Source organism: Chaetodon trifascialis, chromosome 3, assembly GCF_039877785.1.
Source record: "Chaetodon trifascialis isolate fChaTrf1 chromosome 3, fChaTrf1.hap1, whole genome shotgun sequence".
Lineage (NCBI taxonomy): Eukaryota > Metazoa > Chordata > Actinopteri > Chaetodontiformes > Chaetodontidae > Chaetodon > Chaetodon trifascialis.
The window spans coordinates 11,898,133-11,919,327 of record NC_092058.1 but is presented as its reverse complement, the minus strand read 5'-3'; the positions used below and the strand labels follow the sequence as shown (position 1 = coordinate 11,919,327).

General features: G+C 41.7%; 1 protein-coding gene across 2 annotated transcripts; it reads right to left on the bottom strand.

The window, feature by feature from the left end:
* Positions 1-1,045: 1,045 nt before the first annotated feature.
* On the bottom strand, positions 1,046-8,688 carry hrh1 (histamine receptor H1). Of its 2 annotated transcripts, none has more exons than XM_070959250.1 (2): positions 8,641-8,688; positions 1,046-4,194 (listed from the first exon to the last, which is right to left on the bottom strand). In XM_070959250.1, exon 2 carries the CDS (start codon positions 3,958-3,960, stop codon positions 2,317-2,319), a length of 1,644 nt encoding a protein of 547 aa, XP_070815351.1. In that variant the 5' UTR covers positions 3,961-4,194; positions 8,641-8,688; the 3' UTR covers positions 1,046-2,316. The 2 variants fall into 2 exon arrangements, with proteins under 2 accessions (XP_070815351.1, XP_070815350.1); XM_070959249.1 differs by having other exon boundaries at positions 2,123-4,035; positions 8,641-8,674.
* Between the last annotated feature and the right edge of the window lie 12,507 nt (positions 8,689-21,195).

The window sequence follows — 21,195 nt, the reverse complement described above, 5'->3', positions numbered from 1 at the left end:
CATGATTACAACCAGCAGAAGGCTGTTTCCTGTTGGCGGTTTTCCTTCAGCTACGATGAAAACACAGGACTGTGCCACATATTGGTTTGTGTGGACAGACTGCGCCCACTTTAAACTCATTGTGTGAATTTTGTTGGATGTTGTGAAGATTGTAAGGCACTTTGAGGAAAAAAATTGTAATTCGGGGCTACATAAATACTATAAAACTGACTTAATTGCAGTGTATTTACGAAGTGCAGTACTGTAGATTAAGTAATATAAAGGTATATGTAGCCAAGGTTGGAATAACAATTGGGCAAAGGGACCCCACACCTCTAAGGGCCCCCAAAGCCTCAGCTTTACTGCATATATATGCTGCTATCACTCAAATGATAGGTGAGCGCTGGCAGTCACAACAGCATAATTGAAAACAACATCATTAAATTAAATACTAGACAGAGACCTTTGCTTTCTCTTGTCCATAATAAAACTCTGGGGGAGTTCAATGAGGCCGGACAGCAGCCAGAACTGCTTGTGAAAAGTCTCCAAACTGAAAATCCATTATAGCAGAAATGTCCATGAGATCGACATGACTATCAAAACATTCGGTGGCCACATGATGAGAGAATTGTCACAGTGGGACAGAGAAACTACCTCACTGGAAGATGAGGGCTGTTTTTCATATCTACTACCAGGACGTGATGGCTTTGAGCTGTGAGTAAATTTAAAAACAACATCTGAAACGTCATTGTTTTTTCTGTATGCCAGCCTCACACTGGCTCCATCTTGTTGACAAAGATGTTCTGTAGAGATGAGAGTGCAATCATACACGTGTGCTTCATCTGTTCACATCATCACCTCTTCCTGCTCACTTCCACCCCCCTCTGATTTGTTTGATTTGGCTAAGTTGTGACTCATCAACCCGTCTGTGTTTACTGGACACATTATGGGTTTCTTCATGGAGATTTTGTTGTCATGGCAGTTTAACGCATTCCGGCCTCGACTTTACATACACTGTGCGATATGATTCACATGTTAAGAATCTGAAATAAAGTAATGGGCCTCTGACATGAAAAAATGGGATTTATTGAACATGACAAACTGTTTTTGAAGATCTGAACACGTCATTTGAATGGATATTCTGGGAATGGTGAAAATCACAGGATTGCAGACGTAACCTTTCCTGTGCTTCGTCTCTTAAGCCTGATGGTTGTACTTTGTGTGTTTGCTCCAAATCTTTAATGAATACAAATGCATTTCATGAATCAAGTTATGGTTGCTTTTCCACTGGAGTGTGGAACGATATTTGATGCTCTTTAGCTAATGACATTAAAAAGAGGCGCTACATCACATCGTAGAATAGAAAAGTGTGTGAAAGTAAGTTACTTTTACTTTTAGTTTTTCTCCATATTAAATCTTTGATGATACACTCATCAAATCAACTTGATGATAATAAAGACCAGACAAACCACAATCAAGTGAAACAAGATCAGATATTTCTATAGATTACGATTGTTAAGGTGGAATGAAATCATTTAAAGCTTGCAAGTTTAAAAAATCTAAAAAAAAAGAAGGGTGAAATAAGAGAGCAACTGGACAGATCCCAGATCAGCCTTCCCTGTGGTTACAGTTCAGCAGACACTTGGCAAGATTTGTGTTTTTCCTGGAATGACATTAGAGAGCACAGCTAATGTCCCATATTGTGTTTTAATGATGAGAAAACAAAGTGACAAATACTCAGAAATGCATGGCAGTGCTTGTAAAATGTGAAATATTTCCGGATCATCCTGTAGCATTGTCACATCTCTGCTTCTGTCAGTGCATTAGTAGTGCACAAAAATAAATGAATAGAACGATTTTCTTTAAAAACACATTTTTGACATAGTTTTCCTCTTTTCTGGACCAGAGACTCAAACTCCTGTTTCTGAAGGTGAGAGATCAAATTCTTTTAATTTAAAAGGTTTCTGGTCCAAGACGCTCTTTATTATCATTAGCATATCATAGACAAAATAAATAACATTAAATTCAGACATGATCATCAACTGCTGCTATGAGTGTGTGTGTGTGTGTGTGTGTGTGTGTGTGTGTGTGTGTGTGTGTGTGTGTGTGTGTGTGTGTGCGTGCGTGTGTGTGTGTGTGTGAACCAGCGGGCAGTAAGTTACAAAAATAAGAGCAAACAGAAACAACTTACACTCAAAGTACATTTACAGTAGAAGCTACACGTAAAAAGCTCACCCATGCACGGGTGTTTCAGACATTTAATGACGCATCAGTTGTTCTCTTCTTATCCGTGAACATCAGCAGCATGTAGACACCTCTGGTTTTGTTCTCTGTCTGTCACAAACGAATGTTCAGAATATTCTTGAAGACTCGTTTGAAGTTCCCATTGCACAGCGGGTATATAAAAGGGTTGAGAGTAGAGTTGATGTAACCTAGCCATATGGTAAACATGTGAAGGTCATGGTGCACGCACTCTCTGCAGAACGCCGTGACCATGAAGACTATGAAGTACGGTATCCAACACAGCATGAATGCCGCGATTATGAAGCCCAACTGCTTGGCAGCCTTGTGCTCTTTGTGGATCCTCAGGCTTTGGATACGCTGACGTGATTGGTCAATAAACCTTTGCCAAGTCTGTCTCAGGGTCACTGTATTCGCCGGGTCCAATTTGGCATCTTCGACCCTTTCCTCAGTCCAGGGCAGAGCTTGACTGGGGTCGTAGTTGTTGTAGAGCACAGAGGTGTATCTCTGCATGTCTGAAACCTGACTGATATCACAGACGCCGCTCACTGAGTTTGGCACTGTGATGTGACATTCATTTAAGGATGCCTGAAGTTTGTTCTCGGTATTCCCCTCTGAGTACTTGACCTCCTGTGGCACCGGGGCTCGACTCAGGGCAGTCACATCGGCCGACTGCTTCTCCTCAGGAGAGAAGGAGCTCCGTTTGGCCTTCTTTGCCATTCTTAGTCGTTTTGTTGTGATGGCAAGAAATGAAGTCTGCTGGCACTTCACACCAATTTTTCTGTGCGATCTGGATGAGGCAGTTTTAGTTTTATCAGCATCCTCGAGGGAATACATCTGATCAAGAGTGTTCTGGTCCAGCAGGCATTGTTTTTTGGAAAGTTTCAGTGGAACCTCACATTCCCTTTTGGGTGATTTGGAGTCACTTTTCACAGGCGTTTGAACATTCTGTCCATTCTGATTTTCCCCGAATGAATCGGTCGGATGAATGATTCTCTCTCTGTCCCTGAGATGTTGCCTTACTGCCAAATAGATGTGCGTGTAAAACCACAGCATCAAAATTGAAGGTACATAGAAGTTGAAGACGGCAGTGATAACCTTAAACCATGTGACGAAGCGGAAATCTGTGTCACATTTGTTCTCCTCCTCAGGTTTGAGGTCCACATGAGTGAAAGACCTCCATCCTAAAATGGGAATAATCCACATCATCGACAGCAGCCAGGCTCCAGAAATCATCACACTGGCTTTTCCCCGCGTTCGATATTTCATGTACTTAAGCGGCTGTCTGACAGAGCGGTAGCGATCCAAACAGAGGATGAAAAGGCTAAAAATCGAGGCTGTGCTCGCCACATAGTCCATGATTAGCCAGAACTGGCAGACGGCCCGTCCCAGCTTCCATTCATCCTCCAACAAATACACCAGGTTTAGAGGCATAACTGTGGCCCCCACGATGAGATCCGCCACAGACAGGCTGACAATGTAGAGGTTCCCGACGGTGTGGAGGCTCTTCTCTTTCTTCACGGCGTAGAGAACAAGCAGGTTCATCATGACTGTGAGGAGCGACAGAAGTCCCAGAGAGACCCCGAGCAGGGCGTTATGGAGGCGGTCATTGAGGGTCAGGGTGTGATTGCTCCTCAGTGAGTCACCATCGAGGAGGACGCTCCAACTGTTGTTGCTGTTGTTGGTGTAGCTTTTGAGGTGAGGAGGGTCTGTGGAGGGAGACAGACCAGATTCCATCATGGTAGGTGAGATGGTCACCTCTAGACCCAGTCACATCGTGGAAAACTGCAGACCAGTGTGTCTTTCAGTATCAGCCTGTGTGGAACAGTAGATTTAATCAGATGAGGAAGGTGTATTTACTCAGCTAACGTCCACTGGGCCTTTATCTTTAAAGATAAACCTTTAAATACGGGAAACGGCGTTAGTCTGTTGTCTCGTTAGTCCGTTTGTCATATAAATCCAGAGTGCTGACACCTGGAAAACATAAAGAAAAAACATTCAAATGAGTTACACAGTCACTTTCTTGTCTTAATGTTTGACCGTCACTGTTTGGCACAAGAAGACATTTCTATTCATCAGCGGCAGGAGGAAAGTTTCTGAGTTTGAATTTAAGACATGTCTGTCTGAGTGTGATTCTGTGACATAATAGCTCATTTGGAAGGCAATCGTCGTCCAATATGCCACTTACACAAGTAAGATGAAGGAACCTGAAGCCTCCTGTGCACATACACACTGAGGATAAATGTTTAAGTCAAATAGGAGACGTCTTGTGTCCAGCAGTTAAAGTTTGGATTTTTCAGCGAGGAAGAAAGGGTGGATGAAATTGTCATGGCAGAGGAAATATTCAGATCCTTTACTTAAGTAAAAGTACCAATACATACATTTAAAATACTCCTTTAATGGTAATTAAATGAAAGTACAGAAGTATTATCAGCAAAATGTACTTAGAGTATCAAAAGTAAAAGTACTAATTAAGCAGAAAAATGGCCCCAGTGGCTGACATGTTATTAAATACTGCTGTATAAATCTAAATGAAAGCATCTGAGACGGTGGTGAGGGGAAATATGTCTCTGGTGGAACAGCTTACAACTCAGAGACATCTGAAATGTGATGAGGGACCCCAGCTACACACAGCTAGTATGTAAAATTTTTATCTGAGAAGTAACTGGTTATTATTAGCACAAAATCACTGTATTTATCACCCATATCTTACTCATGTGCAATTCAAAATGTTCCATTGAAAAACTGAGCCATCCTTCTCAAGGCAGTATTATTTTTATACTCTATTTTTATAGAGTATAAACATTTCTATACTGTCTGTAACAACATAATTTCCACGATGTGGGACCAATAGTTTCATCTCACCTTACAGCTGTTAAATGCAGTGGAGTAAACTGTTATATTTCCCTCTAAATGTTGTGGAGTAGAAGTGTAAATAACATTAAATGGAATTACTCAAGTAAAATTAAGCATAGTACTTGAGTGACTGTACTCAGCTCATTTCCACTTCTGAGTGATTGTGTTAACTTGTTTTGTGGAAAAGCCATATTAGACACAATCTGTTCAAAGAAAGAAAAATGTCTGGAGGGCTCAGAAACAAGTGCCCGTGTAAAGAAACTTAAATACATCTCCACACCTGCTGCTGTACTCTGTTTACTTTTCTGATTTGGATCCACAGTATTAATAGGCTAAAATCTCTCTTGCTCTTTCTTTTTCACTGTCCAGCTGGCTTTCTTCAACACTCACATAAAGGGAAAGTGGCAAATCCCATCAATGACACAGCAGTGGACAAACTGTGATTGGAGGAAAGACGGCGCTGACATGCTGCCGGTGTTGTGTGATGGACTCTGTGTCTTAGGTTTCATTAAATCCTACATGACACCATTTCTGATCAAACGAGTCTGCAAAGCACGGCAAGACGCCTCACATTCAAACATTCAATGTACTGCAGGAAAAGCACTTATCTCCACTGTTTCGGGTATCGACTTTTAAGAGAGTAGACTGAAATAAACCGTTGCCATGGAGGCAGGTGGGCGTTTCTGTGCATAGCTTGTGCAGACTTCTCCTTCTGTGGTTAATCTGTGAATTGGAACAAGTCATCTGGCCTTTTCAAGACCTTCAGATTCAAACCTAAGTGTTAAACATGACGTAGACCTTTTTTTTTTTCCTCCTCCAAAAGCCAATCATCCCGCGTGCACTTGGCCAATAAGACGTCACATCCCACGCATGTCAAGTAAAGCCTCACCACAAAAAAAAAACTAGGAGATGCTAGAATTTATTCAAAGTGCTGCGATCAATGAAGCCAATGTAAAAATCAAAATCCTCTTGTCTGAGTGTACAACAAACAGCTAAATGTATGAGGTTTGCCAAAAATCTAAATCTTAATGATTGACGACAGAGAGAGGAAGGAAGGAAACTGTTAATCTAATCTGTCGATCAATCAATCTGTCTTTTTTTTTCTGTATATCTGCGTCTGCTTACTCACTGATGACAAACACACTCAGGAGGAGAGAGGAAAAAAATCCACCAAGCTCACGTGGGCTTAATGATTAGCGGGAGATGCTTCAACAGCAGTGGGGGCTGAAAGGTTTTCAGCAGACATCATCAGTGATTGACTCACTCTAACTGTCATTGTGGTTTTGATTTTAAAATTGGGAAATGTTGGGAAATTGAAAACTTGCTTGCTGTCATCACCCCATCTTCACGTTAGACAGATTCAACAGATGAATAAGCCAGAGAGGCTGTAAATCTTAGACGAGCCTATCCTGTGGATGCTGAATGACAGATGATGAGTCTCCACAGACTTCCAGCTTCATCATTAAATCAAGTGGAGACACTGATGGGAGCAAGACTGTAAACTGAGGATGAAATTAAATGTCAGAAGGGGGAAGAAAGGTGATTCGAGTGACTTTGACAGGTTTGAGTATTTCAAAAACTGCTGACTTACTGGGATTTTCATGCACAACAACCATCTTACAGAGAAAGATCAGATATAAGAGAAATTATCCAGTGAGCGTGAGGATTTTTTGAGTGAAAATGCTGTGTTGATGGCAGAGGAAGGAGAATGGCCAGACAGACAGGCAACAGAACTATTAAGGTTATTTACTTCAGTAAAAGTACTAATACCACACTGTGACAGTAAAAGTCCTGCATTGAAAATATCACTGAAGTGAAAGTATGTAAATATAATCAGGAAAATATGAAAAATAAAAGTACACATGTGACTGTTAGTGGATTATTTTCATTATGGATCTGCTTAATATTTTCTATGTTAATCAACTGTTTGTTTGGTTTTGTACAAATTCAGAAAATAGTGAGAACTGCTCTCAGTCCACAGTGACACCTTCACCATGTTTGTTTTGTCCAACCAACAGTCCAAACCTCAATATGACTTAAAAAAAAAAAAAAGAAGAAGAAAATAACAAGAAAATCTTTACATTTGTGAAACTGAAACCATGAAATATTAATATCAAAATAGTTACATTTCCTCTCCATCTATGAGGATTCATGGATCTTAATTTATGAAGTTAGTTGCAAATGAATCTGTCAGATAATGGAAGTGAAATATGGTGAAGTATAAAGTGGGATGTATGAAAAGATTTAAGCAAAGTGCAGGTACCTCAAATGTGTACTAACAGTAAGTAAGGTATTTGAGTAAATGTACTTTGTTGCATTCCACCACTGGGCAACAGCAACTCAAACAGTCAGTGGCTGCAACTGCAGAAAAGCATCTCTGAACGCACAGCACGTCCAGCGCCGGAGCAGCTGGGGACCACCGGGTGAAGACCACGCTTGTCAGCTGACAGGAAACTGGGGCACAAATTGTCTCAGCCTCACCAAAACCGGACAATAGAAAGCTGAAAAAACGTTTCCTGGACTGATGAGTCTCCTTTTCACTGAGTATAGTAGCTGACCACGCGTCCATCCCTTCAGACCTCACTGTGCCCATCTCCAAACATCTGCTTCCAGCAGGTTAACGCGCCGTGTCACAGTAAAGCTCAAATCATCTCAAACTGGTTTCCTGAGCATGACAGCGATTAAGTTCACTGTGCTCAGATGGCCTCCACAGTCACCACACCTCAGCCCAGCAGGGCAGCAGTGGGATGCGGTGGAACCGGAGACTGGCATCGTGGATGCGCATCCGACTGATCTGCAGCCACGATGTCAGCATGGAGCAAAATCTCCGAAGACTGTTTCAGCACCTTAATTCTACACCACGAATTATTAAGGCAGTTTCTAGCTAGGTGTGTCTTATAAAGTAAAATATTTTGAGCCTCACACATTCCACTTTATTTGATGCCACTCGATTAGTAGACACTTGTTTGTTGTGCTTTGCTACAATCTCTTTGGCTTTGAATCTGCATCTGAAATCTGTGACATTTCCCTCGCTCTGTTTATACCCTCAGTGTTTATACATGAACTGCCTCCGCAACACAAATATTTAAGAACCTTATTACTCACTGAATTCGCAAAGAATAACAAGATAAACAACGACGGGACAGCAGAGAGAAACCATAACCATAACCTGTTTGCTGCGTGTGAGCGACGCACTTCTTATCGCTCAAGAGAAGGGCACGATATTCAACCAGCACTTGGCTAATTGTTCATGATGATCAGTAATGACCGCTGCCTCTCTGATTTCATTACAAAGAGCGGGAACACAGATCAGTCGTGATATCTTTTGCCCTGTAGAGACCTGCAGACCATCTATCAAAATGAATAATGGCTGTCGTGCCAAATCCTACAAGTCGGTGCGCAGGAACCACCTGTGGAGCCGCGTCGGGATCATCTCACATGAAAACTTTCATCAGTCAACACATGCATAGAGGCTGTAACCGCAGTGAAATGGCTTTTTGTCAGCTGTCATATTAAAAGTTGATCGTTTAAGTTTTAGCATCACCGTGAGAGTTTCAGACTTACTTGGTTCGTGCGTGAATCCCAGCCTGTATTCCGGGTCAGAAAACGAGTGAAGGACAGAGGCTGGACTTGCAAAGAAAAACTCTCTCTCTCTCTCTCTCTCTCTCTCTCTCTCTCTCTCTCTCTCTCTCTCTCTCTCTCTCTCTCTCTCCTCTCTCCCACAGCTCTAGACTGAACACAGACTTTGGAGTTTATATGATCCACCACTGAACAGTTTCAGCCATAAAGATTTTTACTGGCAGGGTTTTTTCACCTTATGGAGGTGGCGCATTATGATCCGCAGTGCTGTGATTCACTGTATGATTCACTGTGCAGTTAATTACAGGCACAGTGTTAGCAGTGGGGGGGGATTCCTTGAACCCAGTGAAATCTGGACATTAGTGATATAAAAAAAGCTGCCGGGGGTCGATCAATTCTGAAGTTTAAGTTTTACACGTGTGTAAAACATCTCTTTAAATCTCTTAACTTTTATTTACAGCTGAGACATTCAATGGAAATCCTGCGTGGGTGAGAGGTGAGGGCAGGTGCTGCGTGGATTATTAATGTGGGAGATGGGGACAGCAGTAACAAGGGACCATGGTAACATCATGAATTCCTCCAAACTCAGCATGCAGAGCGCCAAACAGTGCCAGCTGTCTTCCAGAAACGCACAGCTGCTATGGACTCCATCAGTGCTGAGTGGGTGCGAACAGGTTCGCTCAGCAAGCGTCATATTAAAGCATAGAGCGAATTTGGGCTGCTGACCTGGTTTCAGGAGTCTTTTGCATATCATTCATTTGCTTCCTCACCTGAAGGGCCACCTGCTCCAGCTATATGGCTCACCAGCTGTCTTAGAGCGGCATGTCCACCCACGCCAACGTGCGCCTGAGCGGTGCCAGTGTTTGTGCAGGACATAAAGAGGACTGCTTTATCTCGGGGGTATGCCAACAGCTATGTCTCAGCTTAAGAAAAATGTGGATTTGTGAGGTGCGAATCATGATGCATTTCCTTTGGGAAGAGTCCAAGGAAGTAGCCTGCAGCAAATATCAACACATCCTGTCTGGAAAGTAAAAATAGTCTTTTCATGTGTCAAAGTAGCAGCATTAAAGCAACGCCAAAGACAACACCAAGTTTTATTACACCTGCGTCTCATCTAGACAGTCTTATTTCTTTGTGGGTGCATGTATATGTATTTCTATATGGTTTGGCTCACAATCTTGTATTATCAAAAAGAAGCTGTTTCATCATCACGCACTGTTATCGCTCCATCCTTGCCTGTGGATGACTTTCCATGATGCCCCTTTCATACCCAATCATGATACTATCACCTGCTACCAATCAACCTGTTACCTTCCTTCTTTCCCAGCCTTTTATTGCTCCTGTCCCAACTTGTTTGAAACGTGTTGCTGCGTCAAATTCAGAATAAGCAAATATTTACAAATATCAATGAAGCTGATGAGGTAAGACGTTAAATGTATTGTCTTTGTACTGTTTTCAGTTGAGCGCATGTTAAAAAGGAATAGCAAATGATCACATTCTGTTTTGTTTGTTTTGCACACCGTTCCAGCTCTGGAATACGGATTGGATTTCTCACTTTCAAGAAATTCGAACTCTCAGCTTCCTCCTCAAACAATAAAAACACACTCATCTTTCTGGGGTTAATAATGTCTAGTGTTAGCTGTTGCCTTCACAGTCAACACGAACTAAACATGAACTGATATGACATTTGCTAAGTGTGAATCCTGATTGTCTGTTGGGATGATGTGTACTCTCAAAGGCACTGCGGAGATAACAAAATATCAAGCATTCAGCACATCTCACAGTGGCGAGGCGATGAGGCTCATAATGACCCTGCTAATGTGCTGATTCTGAGAATTAGTCTGGGGTCCATCTTGGACTCCTTTGGGTTTTGTGCCGTTATGAAATTGCTACTTGGCCAAAGGGAGCTCTGATGTGTGTGAGGCAACTGCGAGGGAAAGTTCACGAGGTCAGAAAACCCAAGCTTTTTCTTTTTGATGCAAGTATTATACATGCAGGAAATATCTGAATGTATATTTATGATGAGGTGTCTTTAACAATTCAAAGGTCAGCCTGATGTCAGAGAGGGTAACGTTTCCTCCAGCTGAACTTTGATTACATTTTTTCATCTGTATGCAAGCAACAGGTCAAGAAATACAGACATTGGAAAATACAAACTTTTGCCTCATGGTGGCATTAAAAGAAAGGTCAGAGACACTAAAGTCAATAGAGTTTCCCCTTTTGGGAATGTGAGTGTGTTTACTGGATTTTATGCCACTCGTAATGTCTCTCAGCCAGGAAGCTGAGAGCAGCTGTGCTTTGTCGTAATTCAGTCTTAACCTATTAGTTTGAGATCAGACTTAATTTGTCCATCATCTTGAGATAACCGATGACTTGATTTACTCCACTTTGTCTGATAATGCGGTAGAAATAAGAACTTCAGGAGAACACAAATGTTCTGATAACATTAATGTCCTGTTATGTACAAGTAGCTGCAGTGAAAATTAAACTTCCATTAGCCGATGAACACTGTCAGTGTGGGGATCTGCAGTTTCCCCCTTCTTTCCCTATTGTGTCTTTATTTGTCCCTCTCCTTCTGTCTCCTGTCAACCTCTCCCCTGTCTGCTGTTTATGTGTATGTTTCACTGCAGGGCGTGGCTCACAGGTTTGGGTCCGCCTCCTGTTTTCCTGAGCTCACCTGCTGCCACAGTATATAATGTCTGTACTCAGGTGCCAGACTCTCGCCAGCTTCAGTCCAACCTTTGTCTGTCTGCGCTTCATGAGTTTGCTGGATTTGGACACTCTTCCAGCCCGTTCACTTTCGGTCATCTCTTGAAACCATTGACTTTTTATTCAACTTTGACCTCCCTTGTCTGAGTTTAGCTTTTGGGTCCTTTTGTACAAAACCTGTGTATTAACTGCTTGCATTGTACACGTCCTAATTTGCATGTCGCTTGCCTTGCTCCTCTCAGCTTTTTATCCTGCTCAGCTGCTTCATGTTTTTGCCTGCTGTTATATTTTTACACGCTGCGTATTTTATCATTTCACCATTTGAATGGATAATTTTACATCAGGCCAAGGGACAACAGTTTGAAAATTAGCTGGCTAGCACTGGCCCACTTACAGTGATGGTGATCAGTGTGCAGGTGTTTTCGCTTATTTTAGGCAGGGCAGACCTCTCCTCAGGGACTGTTTGGGCACGTCTCCATCCTCACTCTCCTGGATGTTTTGATGCACCTGTTAGGTTGAGACAAATGTCCTCTTCTGGAGATTGGTGACCATAACAAACCCCTACCATCACTCTGGCCAACTTCAGCCTGAGAAGAAGTCGGAGTCATTCGGCCTGACGCCTTTTCTACACATGGGCTGTGCTGCAAAAACATGTCACAACAGTGGCAGCTGTGAGTTTGCCGTCAGACAGCTGCATACTTGAACTGTTGAAAGAGGCTGTGGGTCACTGTTGCCATTAAACAGCAGATGTACACTGCTGCATTGACTACGTAAAGTGGAAACTGTTGTATGAGAAAATCACAGCCGAAAGATGTCTGGTGAAGACAGTGGAGCAGTTTCAACAGGTATTTTGTGTTACATCTGCTCCATCTGAAGCAGCAGAGTCCTAACAATGAATTCTTGATGTTCTTATCAGTCTTGCTACATGAAGCACTGGATGCAGAAACACAATCATCAAATCTGTGTTCCCTGCCATCCCTACAGGAAAAGCTGTGGGTGAAGAGGTGATGAAAAGAAAGGAAGGAAGGAAGGGAGGGAGGGAGGGTGAGAGGGAGAAAAGAAGGTTGAAATGAGAAGAGGAAGGAAGGTTCAAAGAAAGGGACAGGAGCTTGGGTGTATTTGTGTGTGTGCGTGTGGACTGAGGAAAAGACCAGGAAGACATGGTAACCTAAATCAGAAAAATCTGAAAAAGCGACAGTCGATGACAAGAGGAGTGACCACAAAATCTGCAGATATTGAATTCCTGGACCTCCTTTCAGAAAATCCCTCTTTCAACAAACACCGTGAAGGTAGCCGAGCTGCTCTGTGGCAAAAAAGCTGCGTGAACGTATTCATGAAAACAGGAAGCCAGCCATTGTTTACCAACAGCCTCATTGCCTAGTTAGGGTAGGTTTGCCTCCTGTGGATGAAGATAAAAATGTCTTAGTTCATAAGAGGAGAGGCACAACAGGGTAGCTGTGGCATAAATGAGCCACCAGAGGCTTTTTTATGGGTTAATCAATATCTGTATTCTATAATTCATACGCAGTCGGTGTAAAATGTCGTCACCATCATCTAAACTGTACATAAACGAAGATTTAAACTGCCACACTGTGATGTGAATCTGCAGTGGTGACCAGGTTTTCTATTTCTGCCGTACAGCTGTGTCTGAGTAATCTGATTTCTTCTGCGTGCGAGTTGCGTGTTGTGTGTATGCACCTATTTGTAATGAGAATGTGTGTATTCAAATCTGTGTGCATGAATGAGTGCAGAGGTCTTCCTAATTTCATTAAGGTCAATCTGTACGATGGGAGCCCATAACAGCCCATAATTACTGAGTGTAGGGAAAGAAACAGGCCAGTTAGTGCGCATTGTTGAGTGGGGTGATTGTATCTTTCAAATTAAGATGCTTCTAATGGACGTCATTACTCACAGACCTGACTTGTATTATTTACGCTACAGATTTCTATAAATGATTTGCCAAAACTGAATACGTATGTCCCTCTTTGATGTTCAACATTAACTGACAAAATTAATTTGACAAAGAGCAATGTTTCATTTCTCTCTTGTGAGTCTTTGCCACCGTGCAACCATGTCTGAGTTTTGTGGGCCAACAGTGACATCTGCTGGTCAAGCCTGTACCTGCTGAAATATTCCTTAAAAGAGGTATGGCAACATCATTTTGCACTGGATGTGGCAATATGCTGGACATTTATCTTTTCATAAAACAAATCAAAGCTCCTTTTATTACTTGGCATCATCATAACCTTCAGTAAATCTTCTGTGAACTCAAGACCAAGCAGATAATCTCCAGTATTAATCGTGGCCGCCTGCAGATCAGAGTCTCTGAAAATAATAAGAGAAGATCTTCGGCTAATCTCCCTTCACATGTGGGATTTACTCTCCTGTTTGCACTCGGAGTTGACTTTGTAACAGTCTGATCAGCTTCTGTAAACAAACCCATCAATTGTCAACTCTTTGTGGTGAAAAGAAAGCTGAACCTTAAAGCCAGCTAGTACTGAAGCAGACCCCAGGCTGCTGATCATTACATTGACACAGTGTGGTTTGCTCCTTATTTTATAATATATACACTGCAGGAAGTGGAGTGGATGCTCATTTCTTCCATCCTCCCATTCCTCCTCCTTCCCCTTTTCCATCTTTTCCCCGTCCTTTACTCCTCCTCCTACATGTTCCTCCCTCCAGCTCTCTCTCTTCCCTCTTTTCTCGTGCCAATTTCGACACTTCCTTACTTCTTTCACTGCAGCTGTTCCTACCTGTCCAATTATGTCACATCGTTTAGGATGTTCTTTGCACATTTTCTGAGACTCCTGATTTAATAAAAATTACAAAATGGGTCAAACTGATTGTTTCAACCAGTGTGTCACCAGATCCTGTAATACTGACACAGCAGAGTGCCACAGTGATGGAGGAGGTGTTCATATCAGGAGTCCTGCATTGAAAATGGTACTGAAGTGAAAGTATTATTGAGAAAATGTACTCAATGGAGAAAAGTGGCCCCTTTGGCTGTAATTATATCCAGAGATTGTTATTACTCATGCAACTATGTGTAAGCTGCAAGCAGCTTTTTTCTGCTGTGATCAGTTCAGAGGGAGCTAATTTTCCAAACAGCAATGCAAAACCTAAGAAAAATCTTCAATGTACTGTGATTTTAGATGAGGAAAAGCCTGAAATTCTTACATTTGAGAAGCTAAAATCAGAGAATGTTTGACAATAATTAGCCAGTTATCAAAAGATGTTGCAGATTAATCAGCTCTAATTTGATATTTGTTTAGGTAGTCAAATCTATAATAATGTATCATTCTTTTTTATGACCTCTTCATACTGTAGAACTTAGTAAAGTAACTTGTAATTGTAGCTGACAAATAATTATAGTGGAGTTAAAGGTACAATATTTGCCTCTGAACTGTGGAGTATTAAGTGAAATGGAGGTGCTCAAGTAAAATACAGGTACCTCAAACTTGTATTTGAGTACAGTATTTGAGTAAATGTACTGAGTTACATTCCACCATTAGAATGGATTAGTCAGTAGTGAGCTCCCCTTTCAAGCAGAGGAATTTAAAAAAAGCATCTGTCCTTCTGAAGTGTCCTTGAGCAAAACACTTAATCCTCACCAGCTCCAGTGATTTGGATTTGTAACAGTGTCTGCTTTGCCGCATGAACCAAATCTCTTCAAACAGAGAACAGCGTTAACATGTAATTTCAGCACTTAGTCATGTTATTTTGATGACACATTTATCTTCGGCATGAAACCACTTCGTTTTTTGTTTTTTTTTCTTAATCAGAAACTGTGTTTCATCACATCATTTAAATTGTTTCTTTTCTTATTAAAATGTGCCGGATGAGTGCAGCAATTTCCAAAATGAGTAAAAAATGATTACAAAACATCTTCTTTGACATGTTGCGTCAGCCAGACAATTTGAATAAGGTCATCAATTGACTTGATTTCAACATTTTGTCGGCGTGTCAGCATTTTTCCAGCCGTGCTGCATCTGATAAGAGCTTTTGTCAGGCTGCATATCAGAGCCCTCTTCAGTGGCAGTCTTTTTGCCGTCGTTGAGCCAAGCCGACTGGCATTAACTAGGATGACAGAGGCCCACTTCATACGCCCTCCACATCATTTTCACTTTCCTTTTTATAAACCTCTCATCAGCCTCCCCCTCTCTCTCTCGCTCACTCTCCCACTCGCTCCCCCCGTCTTTCTCTCAAATCCCTCTTCTCTCCCCTCTTCCACTTAATTTTCTCCAATTTACTCCGCTTCCCCCACCTCCTCTCCTCTTGCTGCCTTCCTCCATCCCTCAGTCTCTTGGGCATTTTGCAGTCACATAGTCAGGCATGTGAGGTGAAGGACTTATGTAATCTGCTCTCTCCATACTCCATACCGTCTCTTTTTCTCTGTCTGTCTGTCTTTTTCTCTTCAGTGGTGCTAATTTAACAATGAAGTGGAGGCAAATTCACCTCTTGTCTTTCTGTGGAAGAATCCTATTGTAAACGACAGCTGAATGTCTACTGATTGTGTCATTTCCCTGTCTGTCACAGGAATGAGGTACATGTTATCTTTCACAGTTTGTTCTTCATACATGCTGCAGCAATGTGATTTTTTTAAATTACTTAATAATTCAAATAATCATATGTATTTTTGAAGAATTGCAGACACATGCAGTCTCATTTCCTCTTATCCTGGTGTAAGATATTGCGCTGAGCACTGATGAGCTGGAAATTAATTTTTGCAGTTGGAAAATTTCTCAATGTTGGAAAAAAAGGCAAACAAACCAAAAGCTTAATCCAACCTGAGTAAGCAGAAATAGTGAGGTGTTAGCATATTGGATAATTCCAGCAAACAGCCGGCAATGTGGAGGTAGGCAATATTCAGTCAAATCCATGTGAAAGATAGCAGGGGCTCATCATGCAAGTCTATCCATCCTGAAATTCAATTTATTTTCCTCCAGTTTATACCTTAGAAAAAACCTGGTCTGAATGAGAACTAGCTGACTGGGGACTTGAGGTATTTTATCACATGAGCTCCCAAATAAGTGATACATATATTCTATATATGTGATATTCTGAATTGTAAATGAATGAGGTAATTGCAAAAGAGTACAGATTGTGTTTACCTTTTTTTTTTTTTTTTTTAACCCGTAATGATGATTCATCATTAAGGTTAGCTAAAAGACCAAATGTGATGAGGATGTTTAAATTACACCCTAAATATGATCAGCAAACAATGCAGAAGGAGTTCACTGAAACACTGATGACCTTTCCACATTCTGTCTTATTCATATACAGAGATGAATCTATGCTGGCTGAGACACAACTCCAAAATGCTAATTTCTACTGAGCATCTGACTCAGTTCTTGTTGTCTAAGACAGACACTGTGCACAGTGTGAATGTGTGTATGACTGTGTCTGTGTGTGTGCACGCGTGTGCATGCACTGCATGTGTGTCTGTGTGTGGGTGCCTGAGTGGTGGATTGACTTGAACCCAGGGGCAGTCCTTGAATAGACAGACCCACTCATCTGTTTCTAATGAAGAATATTGCACTGCACTGGACACAGACAGAAGCCTCGTCCTCACACATACAATCAAACACACACACGCACACACGTGTCAAACATGCATACTTATTGGTACACACAGCCATGCATTCCACACAGACACGCATGCACCTATACAACACATGCATATGACGGAGTCTGCTGATCATGCAGGCCCCTTTGAACAGTTTCTGGGCTTTAGTTCGCACACAGGCTTCCACAGACACACACATTCAAAGAATACACACAAAGCGCAGGTACAAACACATCATACAGAGAGATTGGCATGATTGCTTTATGTTTTGAAATCCCAAGATAAAACATAACATTTGATCAATAGCAACAAGCTATAACAGAATAGTTTGCCTATCAAGTCTTCAGTAACTTAAATGTGTTTTCTGTGCATGTCCACATCAAAGCAGAGAGACTTCTTGATTTGGTGGTGTTGATGGCTCTCGCCTGCCGCCAAGTCTTGTTCACTGTCACGCAGTTGCTGGCAGGCTGAAATGTGTTTTCAAGCGAAGAGTCTGCCGTTCTGAGCTCAGTTGTACGCCGCATGTCAAACACCCTGATAAAGCCATATATGATGAGCCTCTGGAGGGGAAGCATGGTGACACTGTGATACAGCGAAATGACACTGGGAGATAGTGGAGTTAATGATTTTCAGCCGCCATCATAGCTGCTACTGCATGAAAACCCGCACAATATTACAAATGATTATTTAATGATTTTGATTTTTCAAACTGATGTCAGAGCACACGAAACAAGAAATATACCGTTTTTTAAGATGTGGGATCAACATTTACATCAAATCAAAATCATCATTCAGTATTAACATTTTTTCCTTCCAGGCACGTTTTGTTTCCTTATATCTCTGGCAAAAGACGCAACAGTGGGTGTACGATACATTACAAATAAGGCAGGCAGTGAGGTTTGCCATGAAGAGGGAGATTTGATCTGCCCGAATAAGGCTTCAGGTTGAGGATTGAGACACTGAATGTTCTAGATCACTGAGGGGTGGTTTATTTAAGTCACGGTGTCTTTGTTTGCAAAGTTAAGGCGAATATCTCCTGCAGCATCTCCTCATATTAAATCTGAATAAACTGACTGTAGAACAGCTAAAAGTGTATTTGGCAGAAAGGGAAAATTACAAATACAGACATTTCACATATGCCCTACGAGAACTGGCATGCAGCGGCAGTACTTTTGATTATCCTTCAAAAGAACAAGACATTTGTTGAATGGTAGCCTCTTAAACCTGTTGCATTTAGAAAACCTCCTCTTTTATTACAAATAAGTGCTTTTAAGTGGAATAAAGCACCAGTTCCTACTGGCAGCTGCACGGTGACACTGCAGAATGATTACAGCCTGTGTCACTGCTGATTTCATTAAGTGATGAAGGTAATGGGGAGGGTCAGGCGTGGCAGGACTTAGCAGAGGGTTTTTAGTCAAACATTAAAAACTCCGACCGGTGAAACAAGCTTATGTCACTCTAACTAAAGTACAGAAGGAAACTCCTAAAGTGGGTTGTACAGTGATGTCTAATACAGTTGTGCTGAAAGAATAAGAAGAGAAGAAGAAAAAAGGGCTTTATTTAGGCTGGTTTTACTTTAGGACATCTAAAGCATCATCAGCTTTTCTTTGATTTGTTTTCCACCTCAAACTCTCACTATTCTCCCTCCATCTTTCCTTAATTTGTGCCTTTCAGTCTTTTCTGTCTGTATACTTCTAGTTGTTGTCTTTTTCATCTTTCACACATCTTTAAGTCCACACACATTTTAAAAGACAACTCCACAGATTTAGCTTTGCACTATATAACATTGTTGGACTCACAATGGACAGTTTGAGAAAAGGATGAAGAAGAATGAGAAATATTGTTGTTTTTATTCCAAGCATTTTTCTTCCTTGTTAAATCCTGTCAACTACATTACCCACAATGCACCGTGCCTGCTGATAATTCAGTTCAGGAGATTCAGCTCAGTGTTATGTGAGTAGCAGCTAATGTAGCCTTAAACCGTGAGTCTCAAGCAGAGATGAGGAGTGGGTTACACAGGTCTGGTAACCTCACTTCTTTCTTCCTCCACAAACACATATTTTGCTGACTCAAGTGACATCATTCGAAGCACTATATCAGACTGGAGTCACATGTTTCATTTTTATGCAGTAGTACAACCCAAGAGCTGTCTTTGTCAGTTGAGATCCCCATTAAGTCTACAGCATCTTTGCAGTAGACTTAAACACATTGCTACATAAGACAATGCTAATGCTACATAAGAGTTTCTCTCATGAAATGCATGCTCTCTGTCTTACCCACTCACTGTTACACACTTTCTTTCTTAAGCACCTACACAAAAACAGAATGAAATGTATATAATTTCACAAGAGCCAATGACCTTCAGTGCCTGCATGTTTTTCCAGTCACACAAAGCTTGGGAGTCCCAGGGCTAAGAGACATCATGCAGACACTACAGAGAGAGAGAGAGAGAGAGAGAGAGAGAGAGAGAGAGAGAGAGAGAGAGAGAGAGAGAGTGAGTGAGAGAGAGAGAGAGAGAGAGACGTTATCTGTGCAATTCCAAGCCCTGTCCATCATGTGGCAGTGTGCAGCTTCTTAGGAGCTTCTGTCACAATGGAGCAGAGCCAGTCAAAGTCAGCCTAATCCCTCACACACACACACACACACACACACACACACACACACACACACACACACACACACACACACACACACACACACACACACAGATATGTCTGGTCTTTATCTCTGTGTGCAGCTTGAAGCTTACAGCCTGCCTCCCCCCCTGCGTTCTCCTGCTCCTCTTTCTTTGATGCCTCTCTGGAAACACAGGACCTGCTAATGGAGACAAGGAAAAGGCTTCTCACTACACTTCCTTCTTGTCATTCATGCCAATTCATTACAGTAATGTTTGAAAAGGAGGGGGAAAAGGAATGAAAAACAAAACAGATTTGCTGCGTCTGTTTGTCTTTGCATTAGCAAAAAATACCATTTTGCCTGAGCACTGTGACAAATGTTGTAAAATGACAGACGGAAGTAACAAATTTTACTGATGTCTGAAGACTTTCTGAAGAAGGGACTGAGGAATGGTGCATTTTCTTTGTCTGTGCGTGTATGCATGTATGCAAAGAGGAAGCGATTACTGTTGGTGCATTTATTGAAGAAGACAGTCCCATTCTTCTTTCGGTTTTTCCTCTCTGTTCTATTTTTCTTTTCTTTCCATATGAGGCAGTGAACTGTAATTAACATAACAACTAACAATTCTATACTGTTTTTCAATATGTCAGAAGCTGCAGTCGAGTTGTTCTTGGATATATAGGTGTCATTACCTGAGTTAAAGTACCTAAGTTGATTCTTGACCTTGGAAACAGCAGCTGACATGGACACCGCGTCCACATCCTGGTGTTTACTTTTGATCTGAGTCTGAGATTGTTATAAAGCCCTTCATTTAAATTAAGGGAAATCTTAATGGTACCACAGCCCAGTCTCATACCAGTTTAATAGACCCATGAATCCGCTAAAGGACAGCTTGTCAATGTCGCGTTCTTCCTTGCTTGAAAAGTACACGCAACCATGAAGGTGCAGCACCAGCAGGGGGAGATAATGACAGAAAGAAAGGACAAACACAGTACAAATAGCACAGTGTCACAGGACTTTGACATGGGAGATCTGGGTTCATTTCCCATGTGAAACCAATAGTTAGTATGAATTTGTTTTCAGGAAGCAGTTATTTTAAGGCAATCCATGATCATTTTCCTTGTTTTGGCACCCAAACCTCCCCAAACTGTGACCTGAAATGATTCTCAGCAAGATTTATTTTGAAGGCCTTCACAGACATTGCATATGTATTACAGCTAACTTCACCACCCAATGAGAACGCATTCTTTTCAAGCCTACATGAAGAAAAACATGAGACTGATATGGTGTATTAGGGCTATTACACGCTTTGGCTTCCAACGAAGTGCTTTGCTGTTTAAATAGAAGAGTACCCCTGTGGCCAAAGCGAGGTCCATAAAGAAATGGTTTTCAAAATTTGCTCTGGATGAACTTGAGTGTTCTGCACAGAGCCCTGATCTCAACCCCATCCGAACACACAAAAAACATAAAGAAACAACCCACCTTCACACACACACACACACACACACACACACACACACACACACACACACACACACACACACACACACACATTTACAGACTAAAACATATCACATGACCCCCTCCCATTCTAACACACACATACACATATCCATCTTTCCCCACACTTGCTCTCGTCCTGTCACACA

Coding starts and splice junctions, on each gene's coding strand:
- hrh1 (XM_070959250.1), bottom strand. CDS start 3,960: ATGATGGAATCTGGTCTGTCTCCCTCCACAGACCCTCCTCACCTCAAA.